The sequence below is a fragment of the Trachurus japonicus genome, chromosome 16 (genome assembly GCF_045865225.1).
Source record: "Trachurus japonicus isolate A0001 chromosome 16, Traja_1.0".
NCBI lineage: Eukaryota > Metazoa > Chordata > Actinopteri > Carangiformes > Carangidae > Trachurus > Trachurus japonicus.
In genome coordinates this window covers 31,090,875-31,104,806 of record NC_140922.1, presented here as the reverse complement: position 1 = coordinate 31,104,806, position 13,932 = coordinate 31,090,875, and the positions used below count along the sequence as shown (strand labels likewise).

Genomic DNA, 13,932 nt, shown 5'->3' with positions numbered 1-13,932 from the left:
CAGGTTCATACATTTATAAGTTTACATATAGTGGTGCACAAAATATGATATGCAATTTGTTGTGACTAAAAAGGGTTACAGAAATGGAATAATTATACACATGTGCAACCTTTCCTATTAAAGAGAAATTGATTTAAATAAAATAAATAAACCATAGTCAAAATGAAAACGATCACGGTAACATTAATAAGCTAGTAGTTTAAGTTACACTGATTTCACATTTTTAAAATGCACAAGATCTTACTGGCGAAATGGCGATGTCGAAATAATGAATGTAAAAAATAGGGCCGGCTCGATTAAAAAAAAAAAAAAGTAATGTAATGTTAATTGTTGTGTAGTCAATAAAATCCCGGCCCTAGTAAAAAAAATAAATAATTTCAGTTAACTGAAATTAAAAACTAAAACGAGGCTTTACAAAACTCAAGAAATAACTGCATATGTACATGCAAAACTAACTAAAACAAGATAAACTCATAAGGAAAAGGTGTAGCTTTATACTAGGGCTGTCAAACGATTAATTTTTTTAATCGCGATTAATCGCATTTTTTCCATAGTTAACTCGCGATTAATCTCTATTAAAAATATTATATATGGCGCTTTGGACTTTCAACCCTCCAAAGTGTTATAATCTCTAGACAAACAACTTTTAGACCAGACCTAGCAGGCCTAGTACCTAATCATAACACATGATGCATGAAACTCACACAGAATTGAAACGAATTGCATCCAGTGGAAATTGCCCTTTACTTTGCTACACCTCTGCCTGGCCATGTGCATTTGTTGACAACAGAAGCCGTCAAAAAATCAATACATCGCCACGTGCATTTGTTGACAACAAAGCCGTCAAAAAATCAATGGATAGAGCTGTGTATATATGTTAGACTGTGTATATTTGTGTAGCAACCAACTTGAAGGTGCCTTACCGCCACCTACTGGACTGGAGGTCCCACACTCCAGTCCTCCACAGAGGACAAAATGGGCCGCGATTAACCGCGATTAAAAAATTTAATCGCGTTAATTTTTTTAATTAATCTAATCGCGATTAACGCGTTAACTCTGACAGCCCTACTTTATACACTTACCACTTACAGGAGCTGCATCTTTGTTTTCTTCAACGAGTTGCATTTGGGGCATAGACTGTAAAGATTTGGCGCAAACAAGTTGTGAACTTTGAACCCAGTAGATGATGCAGCCCTAACGTCAACATTTCATTGGGAGAGAGCGCCATCAGTCACAATTGCTGCATCATGATTGGTCATTGATTGGCACACTAGGTCTGACTGGCGTAAAGTCTACGCTAACGGTTGGAGTGCGCCAGTGCGGGAGGCAGAAGGAAAAAAAACAGATGGAGGCAGAAGGAACCGTTACGGGACGTAAAAGAAGGTAAGCGATATCTTTGTAAAGCGTAACTTGGGTAAAACTTTGCAAACATTTAGGTGGCGAGTGTTTATGTTGGTTGAGATACTTTTTTCGAAGAAACTGGTCGGCACATGCGGCTAATAGTGAAGCTAACTTAGCTAGTGAGGCCCGGGCCACACGTGGCCATGAACTTATTATGATTAACTGTTAGCTATCGTTAATTGGTTAATTTATTGTGGTAATATCTTTATGTAAAGAATATGCTCTTTGGGATTTTTTTTCACAAACAATGAAGTGAGTAAAATAATACTGAACTCCATTGAAAAAATCTTCAAATTAACATGACAATGATTGTGATGGATTGCCTGCTAGCTGGTCATTTAGAAAGGAGTCCACATTTACCTACAAAATATGTGCCGAATTAGATTGAAGTGGCTAATGAATGTTATTTTTTCAGTATTATCCATGCTGTTTATCAAGACTGCTCTAAACAAGTATTGTTCTAATGGTGGATGTTTAAAAGGGAGTTCTGCAGGCAGCTGGACAGAGTTCAGCATCTCCAGCACACACCTTCAGCGTCTCAGAGCAGATCATACTGCTTATTGTTTCATGACTTAAACATGATTTTATATACGTATTCATGTGTTCATAATTAATTCTTCATATTTCTGTGGGTGGTTAATCATATTTTATTATATAATTAGCAAACAAGACAGCAAGTTTGATTTGATGATCAAATCTCAACATGATGTATGGCATTTTTGGCAATTAAGATATTTGCATTGGAGCCTCATGCATATTTAAAGTGCTTGCTGTGGACAAAATTGTTATGTGTTGAAATTTAAGAGGATATATCCTCTTAAAGACCCATGTTTTTCAGTTCCTGAGTTGTCTGATATGGTTACAGTAACACATCTCTGTATCCAAATGTTTCAACAAGTTGCTGTACCAAATTATAACATGATAAAACTAGTAACTAAAATAAGACATTGAACTACCTTTTTAAATAATTAAAATATTGTGATTGTATGTATTTAACAGAATGGATGGCCCAGCAGGAAATACCAAGAAAGAGATGCCCAAAAGAGCGCGAAACCCACCGAAGAAGATGTGTTTTTATGAACCAGACCCCGGCTCACCCAAAGATGACTCAGATGGTAATTGAGTTATCATTTCATTACATGGCTTAGCTAATTTTTGGCATGATTGTCATTTCTAACTTACTTTGGACACTATAAAAACCAAAATCTTTGACAGTCTCTGGTCTCTTATCACTTTGATTATTATTATCAATATATTGGCAAACTTCAGCTGCAAACATTGATTAACAGGATTTTTTAAAAAGAAATGTCAGGAAAGGTGAGAGTAACCCCCACTTGAAACTGTATGCATTTTAGTGACAGAATTTTACAACTCTATTGGTCAAATTATCACTACATTTGGGGCTGGGAAATTGATTTAAATTTTTTTTATTTAAATAAAATAAAATTCTCTCATCAGAAAAAGTAGCAACTTTTTTCCAGGATAGGCATGAAAGTGCAAATAGGTCTCTAATTGTTGATACCTACAGAAACTCTGTTGCCGCTTTATTGTAGATTATAGAATTTAATTCTTTAAAATGTATTGACAATGTAGGGTTTTTGGAGGATAATGATTCATGACCAGTTATGGTCACTATTCATAAATTATCGTATTATCAAGTTATTGATTAATCATATAGGGTTAAACAAAACCTCGGGGCATCACCTTCCTGAAGCTATGTCCTTGGGAGGCGAAAGGAATCTACTAGGAAGCTGAACAATAATTGTATAATTAAGCAATATCACACGAGAGGGAGTGCTGTTGTACTGTGTATCAGCACGGCTGTGCTGATATACAGTACAACAGCACGACCTCGAGTGTGATATTGCTTTTATACAACAGTGCTACGAGCGCATTTTAGAACAGTAATAAACTATAAGAGATTATGATTTGTTTGTTTATTTAATCATTTATTTGGCTCCGCCAACAGAAATAGTTCTGCAACTGGAAGGGAGACAAGGCTGTTGCCAGGCAACACATAAACATTAAACTAGCTTGCTACTAGCTACAAGCTTTCCCACCGAGCTGCTTCCAGTGCTGGTTCTGGTTCTGAGCCTGTGTCTGATCAGCACCGGAGCAACAGGACCAGCGTGAAGACACAGAGACGTTATCGATACCGTATTACATTTGTTTATCTGCTATGTAATCATTATAAACACAGTTGAAGCTAAGTAGCTGAGCTACGTGGCTAACAACAGCTAACGCTAATATCAAAACACATCGCCGTCAAAACGTAGTTGCCCCGCGGCGATTTTTTTCCAGCCGTGTTTAGTAGAGATTTATCTCCAATTAGACGGACCAGGTCAGGTCCAGGTTTTAATGTTCAGGTCCGTTTCTAACTGTAGCAGCAGCAGAGAGATGGAGCAGCTCCTGTATGGGGAGCCTGGCTCTGACTTAGCTCCTGCTGTCCAGCTGAACAGCGGAGTGATACTGTCTGTAAAAAGTCCCAGTGCTGTTATACTGTATATCAGCACTCATGGAACGTCTCTTGTCCAATCAAATTGCTCGGTTGGGACCGGTCGGAACTAACTGTTGTATAACCCAAATTAATCAATATTATAAGATAATTAAGTCTCATTATTAAAAGCAGTCTCAAACTTTCGTAGTCTCAATTCTCAATGGTAGGATCTATAAGAGTCAGTCAAAGACATGTAAATTTAGATTTTGGTACAAAGAAAGCTAGGTTATTAAAATAACACACACACACACACAACACAATGTAAACAAATAGTACGATCTTAAGTTGTTACAGCCTAACCTGAGCAGCGGTGTCCTGACGTCGGTTCTTCGTCTAGCTTGATGGTAGTTACTTCTTGCTGCACCGTGACTAAGGTTTTAGCAGCTGCTATCTGGCTTTTATCTACAATTTATGTTGGCGGACTTACAGGCGTGTCTGCCTGAGGAAAGGTGTTTCCGTTATCACCCGGTGTCATGTCGCGTAGCGATTTATTTGCACCACTAGATGGCAGTACGAGACCACGAATGAATGAGAGGGTGCAGTTGCATATATCACAGTGTCTGCATGAAAGACAATAAAGCTTAAAGGACAATTCCAGGCAAAAACAACCATAGGCCATATTTTCCAAATATTTTACCTCTAGAATAATGAATGTGCAGATTTTTCTCTCAATGTCTCCTGTTATCTAGCAGATCTCTCTGTCCCCACCTCCGAGCAGCAGCAGAAAATGGAGGTAGTGCGTTCTACCGCCGTTTAAGCTATTTGCAACTCACACACCACCCTTTTTATTCCACAGACAACAGCAAATAGTTATACAAACATGCAACCAGGTGTTTGTTTACCTGGAGGAGGCGGACATCTTGGAGAAATTAGTAATAATAAACGCATGCATAGACTCGCAGGAATCTTGTTGATCTTGTTGATAATAAAATGCATACAGTAATCATTAAATAATGAAATAGAATAAAAACAAAGTGAAAAGATAGAATACAGAGTGCATGATTGTTGAAGTTGTTTATTTATAGTAGGATAAGCCCCCATGATTCAAATCAAATACATTGTTATTGTAAAGTGTCGCATGAGTGAAGAAGTGTGAAGCAAATGCAAAAAGAATAAAGTTAATGCTAGTTGAAGGCTAATGTGAAGAGATTAATTTTGATCACTGCTAAGTCTAAGAGGATTAGAATTGAGACCAATAAGATATAGTAGCATGTTTAAGATTGATTTTTAGCCTGTACTGGTTTACTCAAAATCTCCTTTATTTACTCTGTTCATTTTCAGGACTTTTTGTATTGTTGACCTTTGAAGACGGATACACGGCAAAGATTTTTAATGCCCGTGATATACTAAGCAAAGATGATAAACCCACCACCTGCCTTAGAGATCTGAAGCCAGGGGAAGAAGTACTTGCAAGATGGTCCGACAACAAGTTCTACACCGCCACAGTGGACTTCGTTGGAACAGTTAAAAAGACAGTGGATGCCAAGAAGGCCACTAAGAAAGACATGAAAAAAAGAGATGCAGCTGCTCAACGATTTTACAACCTTCCATCACTACCTCAAGCAGGTCAGTCCACCTCAGTACAGGATCATCCAAATACTGTGGACCACAACGTCATCCAGCCTCCAACTACCTGGCCAGTGTACCAACCTCCACCTACCGAGTCATCTTTACCTATCCAGCCACAGCACCAGCCTGTAACTGCCTGGCCACAGTACCAGGTTCCAGTTTCCCAGTCATCGCCACATACGCATCCACCTGTCCAGCCGCTCCACCAGTATGCACTCACTCTGTCTCCAGTCACACATTGTTCCAACCTTTCGCAGTATCCAAAGCATCACCGATCTCACACGGCACTGCCCACATCTTCAGACCTGTCAGAACAACCTGTTTTGGTGGATTTGGATCACCAAAGACAGCCACCAGCTCCGACTGTAACACCCAAAGAAAGCTTTCTCAAAATGTTGTACAGTCCTGGTAAAAACCAAAAACCTGCTGTTCTTGGGGACCAGAGCCAGTCTAGTACGTCTGAACATGAGACTTCTTCATGCTCGTCATCTGCAGATACTTTCATCATTGAGTGTGATCCACTTCCAGAATCTGGAGAGCCAATTTTCAGTTTCCCTGAATCAAGAGAAGACAGATCATGGAAGCCATGCAGGGCATGCGAGGCAGAGGTGGAAAAATTAGTGGAGGAGAAAGCCAAACTGCAGGATGTGCTGTGCAGTATGAGTAAGTACATTTTGTCTCTCTGTTGCAGTTAATTGTTCCTTTAACACTATTACTTTTTTCTCTCACAATTTTCCTAATGTACCAAATTAAACTAAAACTTAAAAGCTTTTAACAATCTGGTAAAAAAAATCTTAGCCCATCATGAAATCTCTTGATTTTTTAAAAACTAGTCTCTTCCTTTTCTTTAGTTTATTTTTGCTTCTGTGTCCCTGTAAGGTAATTCATATTTTATGTTACAGGTGGTGAGCACCTCGAGGCATTAAAAAGCTTTCTGGACAAAGTGGAACAGATCCAACCTCAGGCTGGTGTTGGGGCTCCAAAACACAGATCTGGGAAGCAAGAGCTGTATCCCGAAAGTGGCCTATTCGTGTCTTCCACCCGCCTGGCTGCAATACATGCAGAAGCAAAGAAGGACTGCCTCAGATTGTTCCATCTTCTTTTTGATGAGTTTTTTACAGCAGAGGAGTGCCGAAATGCTGTGGCCTTTGGGAAGCACGGGAAGGTGCCAGATGGGAAGACAGTCCTGGATAAGTTCAAAGTCAATGGCATTCTAAGTAAGTACATTGCTCATTGTTAACAATTTATGTGACATCTGGATAAAAAAAACTCTAAATACTGTCATTGTAACTGCTGTTACATTATGCCATTTGTAATTTGTGCTTTCTTTTCTCTGTTTTTTTTATTCTTGCAGCTTACATCATGCGCTGTAGTATCCTGGATGGATGGACACCGGTGGAGAAAAGTAAGGTCAAAAAAGCCTTCATAAACAAATGCCGCATCAGGGCCACAGCACTGTAAAGTATTGCAACCTTCATTGAAATGTCCATGTTCAAAAAAAGTTGTTTGTTGTTTTAAATGCTGTGCAATGTTTTGCAATGTGCACAGTAAAGTTCTTAACACTGTAACGTATGGGATGTGGCATACTGATAGACATTGTTGAAATATCCATGTTCAAAAAAAGGCCCTTTTAAATGTTGTTTTAAATGCTGTGCAATGTTGTGCAATGTGCACTGTAAAGTTATGTCATTAATACAGCTACTTGAAACACGGCATCAGGGCCACAACACTGAAGTATTGGATGTGGCATACTGATAGACATTTGTTGAAACGACCATGTTCAAAAAAGGCCCCTGTATACAAATGCTGCATGAGGGGCTTAAAGTGATAGTTTACCCAAGATTGAAATTTCCCTCATTATCTACTCCCCCTCATGTGGACTAAGGGCTGGGAGAAGTTTCAGAGTCCTCCGTGGCTTCTCTGAGTTACAGGGGGTCTCGGCGTAGCAGTGCATGTCCATATGACGGTTGCAAATGGATACCAACTGTCTTCGTAACAAAAAGACACACCAAAAAACATCCAGATACCTCCATGCTGCTCGTATGTAATGTCCGTCTTGTATTGAAGCCCCGGAATGCTTAACTGTCCCGAAAAATATTAAATAAGTCTATATTTCAAGCTTGTTTTGTAGCGGAAGCGTCTTGAAGCTCCTCTTCCCAGTTTGTCAAATTTGGACAAACCAGGGTCTGTCCTCTTTCCAGGGAAGAGGAGCTTCGAGAAGCTTCCGCTACAAAACGAGCTTGAAATATAGACTTATTTAATTTTTTTAGGGACAATTTCGCATTTCGGGGCTTCAATACAAGACGGACATTACGTACGAGCAGCATGGAGGTATTTGGATGTTTTTTTGGTGTGTCTTTTTGTTACGAAGACAGTTGGTATCCATTTGCAACCATCATATGGACATGCACTGCTACGCCGAGACCCCCTGTAACTCAGAGAAGCCACGGAGGACTCTGAAACTTCTCCCAGCCCTTAGTCCACATGAGGGGGAGGAGATAATGAGTGACATTTCAATCTTGGGTGAATTATCACTTTAAGGCCCTCGTGCAGCATTTGTATACAGGGGCTTTTTTTGAACATGGTTGTTTCAACAAATGTCTATCAGTATGCCACATCCAATACTTTACAGTGTTGTGGCCCTGATGCGGTATTTCAAGTAGCTGTAATAATAACATAACTTTACAGTACACAATTTCAATTTTGGGTGAACTATCCCTTTAAAGTTAAATGTTGTGCAATGTGCACTGTAAAGTTATGTCATTATTACAGCTACTTGAAACACAGCATCAGGGCCACAACACTGTAAAGTATGGGATGTGGCATACTGATAGACATTGTTGAAATATCCATGTTCAAAAAAAGGCCCTTTTAAATGTTGTTTTAAATGCTGTGCAATGTTGTGCAATGTGCACTGTAAAGTTATGTCATTAGTACAGCTACTTGAAACACGGCATCAGGGCCACAACACTGAAGTATTGGATGTGGCATACTGATAGACATTTGTTGAAACGACCATGTTCAAAAAACCTATGTTTACAAATGCTGCCTGTATTGTTAATGTTATTACAGCTACTTGAAATACTCAAAATACTCTTACTACTATACTTTGAATAAATATTCAGATTACTCATTGCAAAAGGGAAATCAATTTGTCTGTCAGCTCATTTGCTATAGAATTATAAAGCGTGTGTGTGTGTGTGTGTGTGTGTGTGTGTGTCATATTGCTCCATTGTAGCTCCAGTATTGCTCCATTGTAGCTCCAGTATTGCTCATTTTCTTCTCCAAGGAGAAATAAAGGAGCCATTAAAAACACTGAATTGAGATTAGCAAGGTATCTCCCTTAAGTCTCAAGTATGACTCCCTCTAATTACGCTGTCTCACCTATTGCTCCTAGTGAATTTTAGGAGAAACATATGAGAAACATTTGAGTCAAAATAGAAACTAAAATGAGGCTGAGATGAGAATCTCAAATTTGTCTCCGGAGCTACAGAAGAGCAAGCTTTGAGCAGTAAATTTTTCCTCTGGGCTGTTCCGCCAATCTACAGTCAGTCAGCGCCACACTACTCTCACTCTGTCTGCACTGACAAAGCCTGTCATGTTAAAGTTACAAACTAATGGAAAACACTCTGAAAATACAATAACAACATCGTCCTCGTCGCGGTCGGTCCCGACCCCCGTTACCGTGTCGCTGATGCCGCGGGCGGTGCTGTTGCCGTGTCCGGTGCGCGATATTTTTTTTCGTAGGATGAGTCCGGGAAAGTCCCGCCTTTCCCGCCGTTCCCGCCTCTGATTGGCTAGATGGGCTCCATTTTCGACTCTGATTGGCTAGAAGGGCTCTCGCCTGATTGGTTGTTTGTTTTGGTTGTGAAACGGCTGTGTAACGGCTGTGAAACGCAGGCTGTCGGCAAAGCGTGATAAGTGCCTGGATCTACTTGGACTCTCTCTACTTATCTGGCCTGTCTACACTCTACCTGGTGTTTTTACTAAACTTAACCAACTCCTTTCTTCATTGCCTAAACCTAACCAGTGGCACAATTACACTTCTCACTCAAACTCAAAATGTAAATTTGGACTCTCTCTACTGGCCTGTCTAGCCTCTACCTGGTCTTTTTACTAAACTTAACCAACTCCTTTCTTCATTGCCTAAACCTAACCAATGGCACAATTACACTTCTCTCAAACTCAAAATGTAAACTTGGAATATTAATTTAAAAACTAATTTTTTTTTAAATGTGAAACCAGCGGGGATCGAACTCGGATTCACCACACCGCAGGTGAAAACGCAAACCGCTACGCCATGGCATCTGATTACATTTCATATTTCAGTTGTGTGTATTTTAGTTTACTACAGTACTGTTGTGAGATGACGTCAATCGAAGGAGAATTCATCCAGCCAATCAGAGGCGGGGAAGGCGAGAGCAGCAGGGAGCCTGGGCTCAGTGGGCTGGAGCTCAGACTGTGGAGCTCAGCGGAGCTGCGGTACCAGGACGGTGTTCCCGCACAGGGAAGTTACAGGTACATTTCTACCACTTCAACGAGTTCAGAAACATTATTTTAAGATAAAAAAAAACTACAAAATGGGGCTTTTAATCAGACACCAGTTGAGCCATAACACCGGAATATTGGTTGCAAGCGGTGGAGGATGATGGATTCTCCACCAGGTAAATGTAAACATCGCCCAACTCGAGCTTCGGCAGGGAACTGGTCATTTTAAACAGCTGGTATACAGCAGCTGGTGTTGAATATGGGTCACAAGTGCCCAAAACTTCAAAGCTGTTTTTATATCTTTCTTTCTCGGCTGCTGGCAGATGATTTAAGTCATTACTCGGTTGTTTGTCCATAGACCACTTCGGCGTCGACGTCACAGTGACGTACTGGTGGCAGAAAAATACCGGAAGTAAGCAACAAATACACGTCCTGACCATAGGTCCTGACATACAGCTCAACTTTAAAAAGCAGCGCAGCTGCTTGGCTGCAGCACGACCCTAAGCTGTGATGATGAGCCACATTAGAGGGTGAATTTTATTTAATTTTGGTAATCGCGGTGCAGAACAGTGAGTTTGGAGCTGACGAAAGGAGAGAAAAAAGAGAGTCGTGCCGCGGCGAGACCGGTGAAATGCTGATTAGAGGAGTGATCAGCGGTGACCGCCACGCTGACGGACCCAGTGGAAATTGGGGTGATACAACGACTGCTGAGGAGGAACTATAAAGAACTCAGCTGTGATTTAAACTAGGACCTAAACCGAGTCGAGTAGAGCCGAGCTGTAACTGTGTAGTGGAGAAGCGGCAACACACGCGCGTCCCCTCATGTGGCAAAACGATACACATGTGGCAATATGTTGTTATGGCAATGTCATATTATGTTGAGTAAGATTGAGGTTCTGGGGCTTGGCCTCCATGGGAGGAGAGGGAGCAGCCTCAATATTATAATCGATAAGTGATTTTTGCTTGATGTAACCAATGGTAAAGACAGGGAAAGATAGTCATGTTTGATTCACATTTGTACCTAATGGTAAGGTTAGGGTGAGAAAAGTCTTATGTGATTTTTGCTATTTTGTGATTTGTGTTGAAACTCATGTTATAATCAATAATAAGTGATTTTTTGCTTCATGTAACCAATGGTAAAGATATCTCAGGAAGCTCGTGACCGGCCGGCCGAAGCCTGTATCCTACCCAAAAATGGTAAATATGGTCATTGTACATCAGAGTCAGGGTTAAATTGTTAGGATGTTTGATTGATGAAATGTAATTGAATGCATATGCTCTGATGCTGCTTTGCCATTGCTTAGTACCTGCAATAAAAATTCAGTCAAAAGATAAGATAAGTTTTAGCCTCAGTCCCTTTAATTAAGACTGTAATTATAGATTGAATATTCCTGTGTGTTCAAGTTCAAGTTTACTTTATTGTCACATATAATTACAGTGGAATTCTTACCTATATTTGGTAATTTGCATAACATAAATAGAGATACAAGAAAATAAAAGAAGAAAAAGAGAAGAGTATTTTAAAGCGAAAGAGGTGGTAGTAGATTTAAAAATGTAATATAATATATTATATTATTATATATAGTAAATATATAACAACCAATAGAAAAAGAAAAAAGAATGTAAGATATCTTGGTACGTATACGGATATTTTAGTAGTGGCAGTAAAACTTAGAATAGGGAAGTGCACTTCCTCTTGACACAGACGCAGGCCGGACTGAGAGTGAGCCCAGCAAGATACCAGCGGCCTGTGAGACAGCAGTCTCCAATCTCACACTTACCAGTCTACTGAGGTTTGAAATAGAATCTGATCACAATAACTTCACACTGGGAAGCTGTCCACCATGATGGTAAAAAGCTAAAGCATTGGTGTGCACAGCATTCTCAAAGTAGCACAAATACAGCAGTAATAGCAATACAAAAAAACTGAAATGTGCAATAAATAGGTCGAGGGGAGCCATAACTATATAGCCAACAGTGTAGTGTCTGTGGAGCAGATGCAGAATTTCTTTTTGTTATGAGACAAGCCGGCCCAGCCGCTCCTGAACGGCATGCTATGTACTTTACTTCAGATACGCTGCACCACCGGCCCCATCTAGTGGCCGAACAAAGACTTGTAATTTGCAATAATGCTCCTTTAAGGCTCTCAAGGGGTTGATCTAGTCACTGGCCACTGGAGACTGACTGCGGGTTTGGTGTCCTTAAAAAGGAAACAGGTGAAAGAGCCGAAGACCATTAACTTGGATGAATATTTCCCAGGACAAATGGGTACAACAGCTCATCATCATCAGACAATAAAACACATACAATATTGGAACAACAAAACAGACTGTGGAACTTGTAATCTCCTCACAAGCAACTGTGAACACCTTGCAACTCATGTGCGCTATACAACTACAAAGTTTTAAAGCAGTGTTACGCCCGGCTCTGAGGCCGCAACAACACAAAGGGCAAGGCAGCGCGATGGATCAAAATACAATGTAATTTATTGAGTTGACAACAAAGGAAATGTGCGATGGGGTGTGGGAGTGAGCGTCAGTGGTGTGTGCAGGTGTTTGAGTGGTATGCAGTATGTGTGGTGCATGTTGTCAGGTGCAGAACATAACAAAAGAGGTGCAGCAGGTTGAAGGTCTCGGGATGAGTTAGAGAGTGAGGCAGCCCACGGCAGGGGTTTATATCAGCCAGCCAATCAGGGAACCATGCACAGACGCTTCCAGCCGGCCCGCAATCAGCAGCCTGTAAACACACCCACACAGCAGACACACCCACGCAAACACACACAGACAGGACACAGCCATAGGCTGGGGCCGTAACACCCCCCCCCACAAAGACAGGGTCCCACACGGAACCCTGGTAGCCCAAAAGGCCCAAGGGAAAGGGACACAGAAGCAGACGGCACCTGAAACACATAAAACAGAAACCAACATGAGTACACAGCAAACAGGCTAATCACATGGAGCCCTTGACAAGGCGTCAGCCACCAGGTTATCACAGCCCTTGATATGGCGGATCTCAAGGCAAAAGGACTGCAACAACAAGGCCCAACGAATCAAGCGCTGGTTTGGACACTGTAAAGAATTTAGAAACGTCAAAGGGTTATGATCAGTAAACACAACAACAGGCCCAGAGCTAACATAGACACTGAAATGCTGCAAAGCCAAAACCAAAGCCAGTGTTTCTTTTTCGATAACAGAATAATTCAACTGATGCTTGTTAAACTTCCGAGAAAAAAAACAAACAGGCCTATCCACTTCCAAGTCATCAGGTTGCATTAACACCGCTCCTGCCCCCACATAACTGGCATCTACCTCCACTTTAAAGGGCCTGTCCCACCGAGGAGCAGCCAAAACCGGAGCATTACAAATCAGGGACTTCACATTCTCAAACGCAGACTGACACGCAGGAGACCACTCAAACTTGACTTTACCCTTCAACAAGTTAGTAAGAGGCGCCACAACAGTTGAAAAGTTCCTACAAAAACAACGATAATACCCAACGAGCCCCAAGAACCTCATCAGTTCTTTCTTGGTTGTAGGAGGAACATAGTTATCAATAGCATGCACCTTTGCTCGCACAGGACAGACTCTCCCTTGACCTACCACACGACCGAGATAGGTAACTGTAGCCTTCGCAAAGTCACATTTGGCCAGATTTACAGTTAAATGTGCGTGAGCCAAGCGGTCAAACAACTTCCCAATGCGGTCAAGGTGAACGTCCCATTCATCCGAATAAACCACGACATCGTCCAAATACACCGAACAACCCTCCAGACCACTCACAACCCCGTTCATGAGGCGTTGGAAGGTCGCCGGTGCATTTCGCAACCCAAAAGGCATTACCGAATAAGAATACAAACCCGTGGGTGTCACAAACGAGGCAATGTCTTTCGCTCTCTTCGACAATGGCACCTGCCAATACCCCTTGAGCAAATCAAATTTGCTCACAAATTTAGCTGACCCAACCTGGTCGACACAATC

At 41.1% G+C, this 13,932-nt stretch overlaps 2 protein-coding genes across 2 annotated transcripts in view; one reads left to right on the top strand and one right to left on the bottom strand.

The window, feature by feature from the left end:
• LOC146972645 (induced myeloid leukemia cell differentiation protein Mcl-1 homolog) overlaps positions 1-13,932 on the bottom strand; it is a 126,659-nt gene that overhangs the window by 73,943 nt on the left and 38,784 nt on the right. The gene's annotated exons all lie outside the window — the stretch shown is intronic.
• Positions 2,402-6,935, top strand: LOC146972647 (uncharacterized). The gene is made up of 4 exons (XM_085802085.1): positions 2,402-2,516; positions 5,180-6,130; positions 6,370-6,684; positions 6,822-6,935. The coding sequence occupies exons 1-4, from the start codon at positions 2,402-2,404 to the stop codon at positions 6,926-6,928; spliced, it is 1,488 nt and encodes a 495-aa protein (XP_085658211.1). The 3' UTR covers positions 6,929-6,935.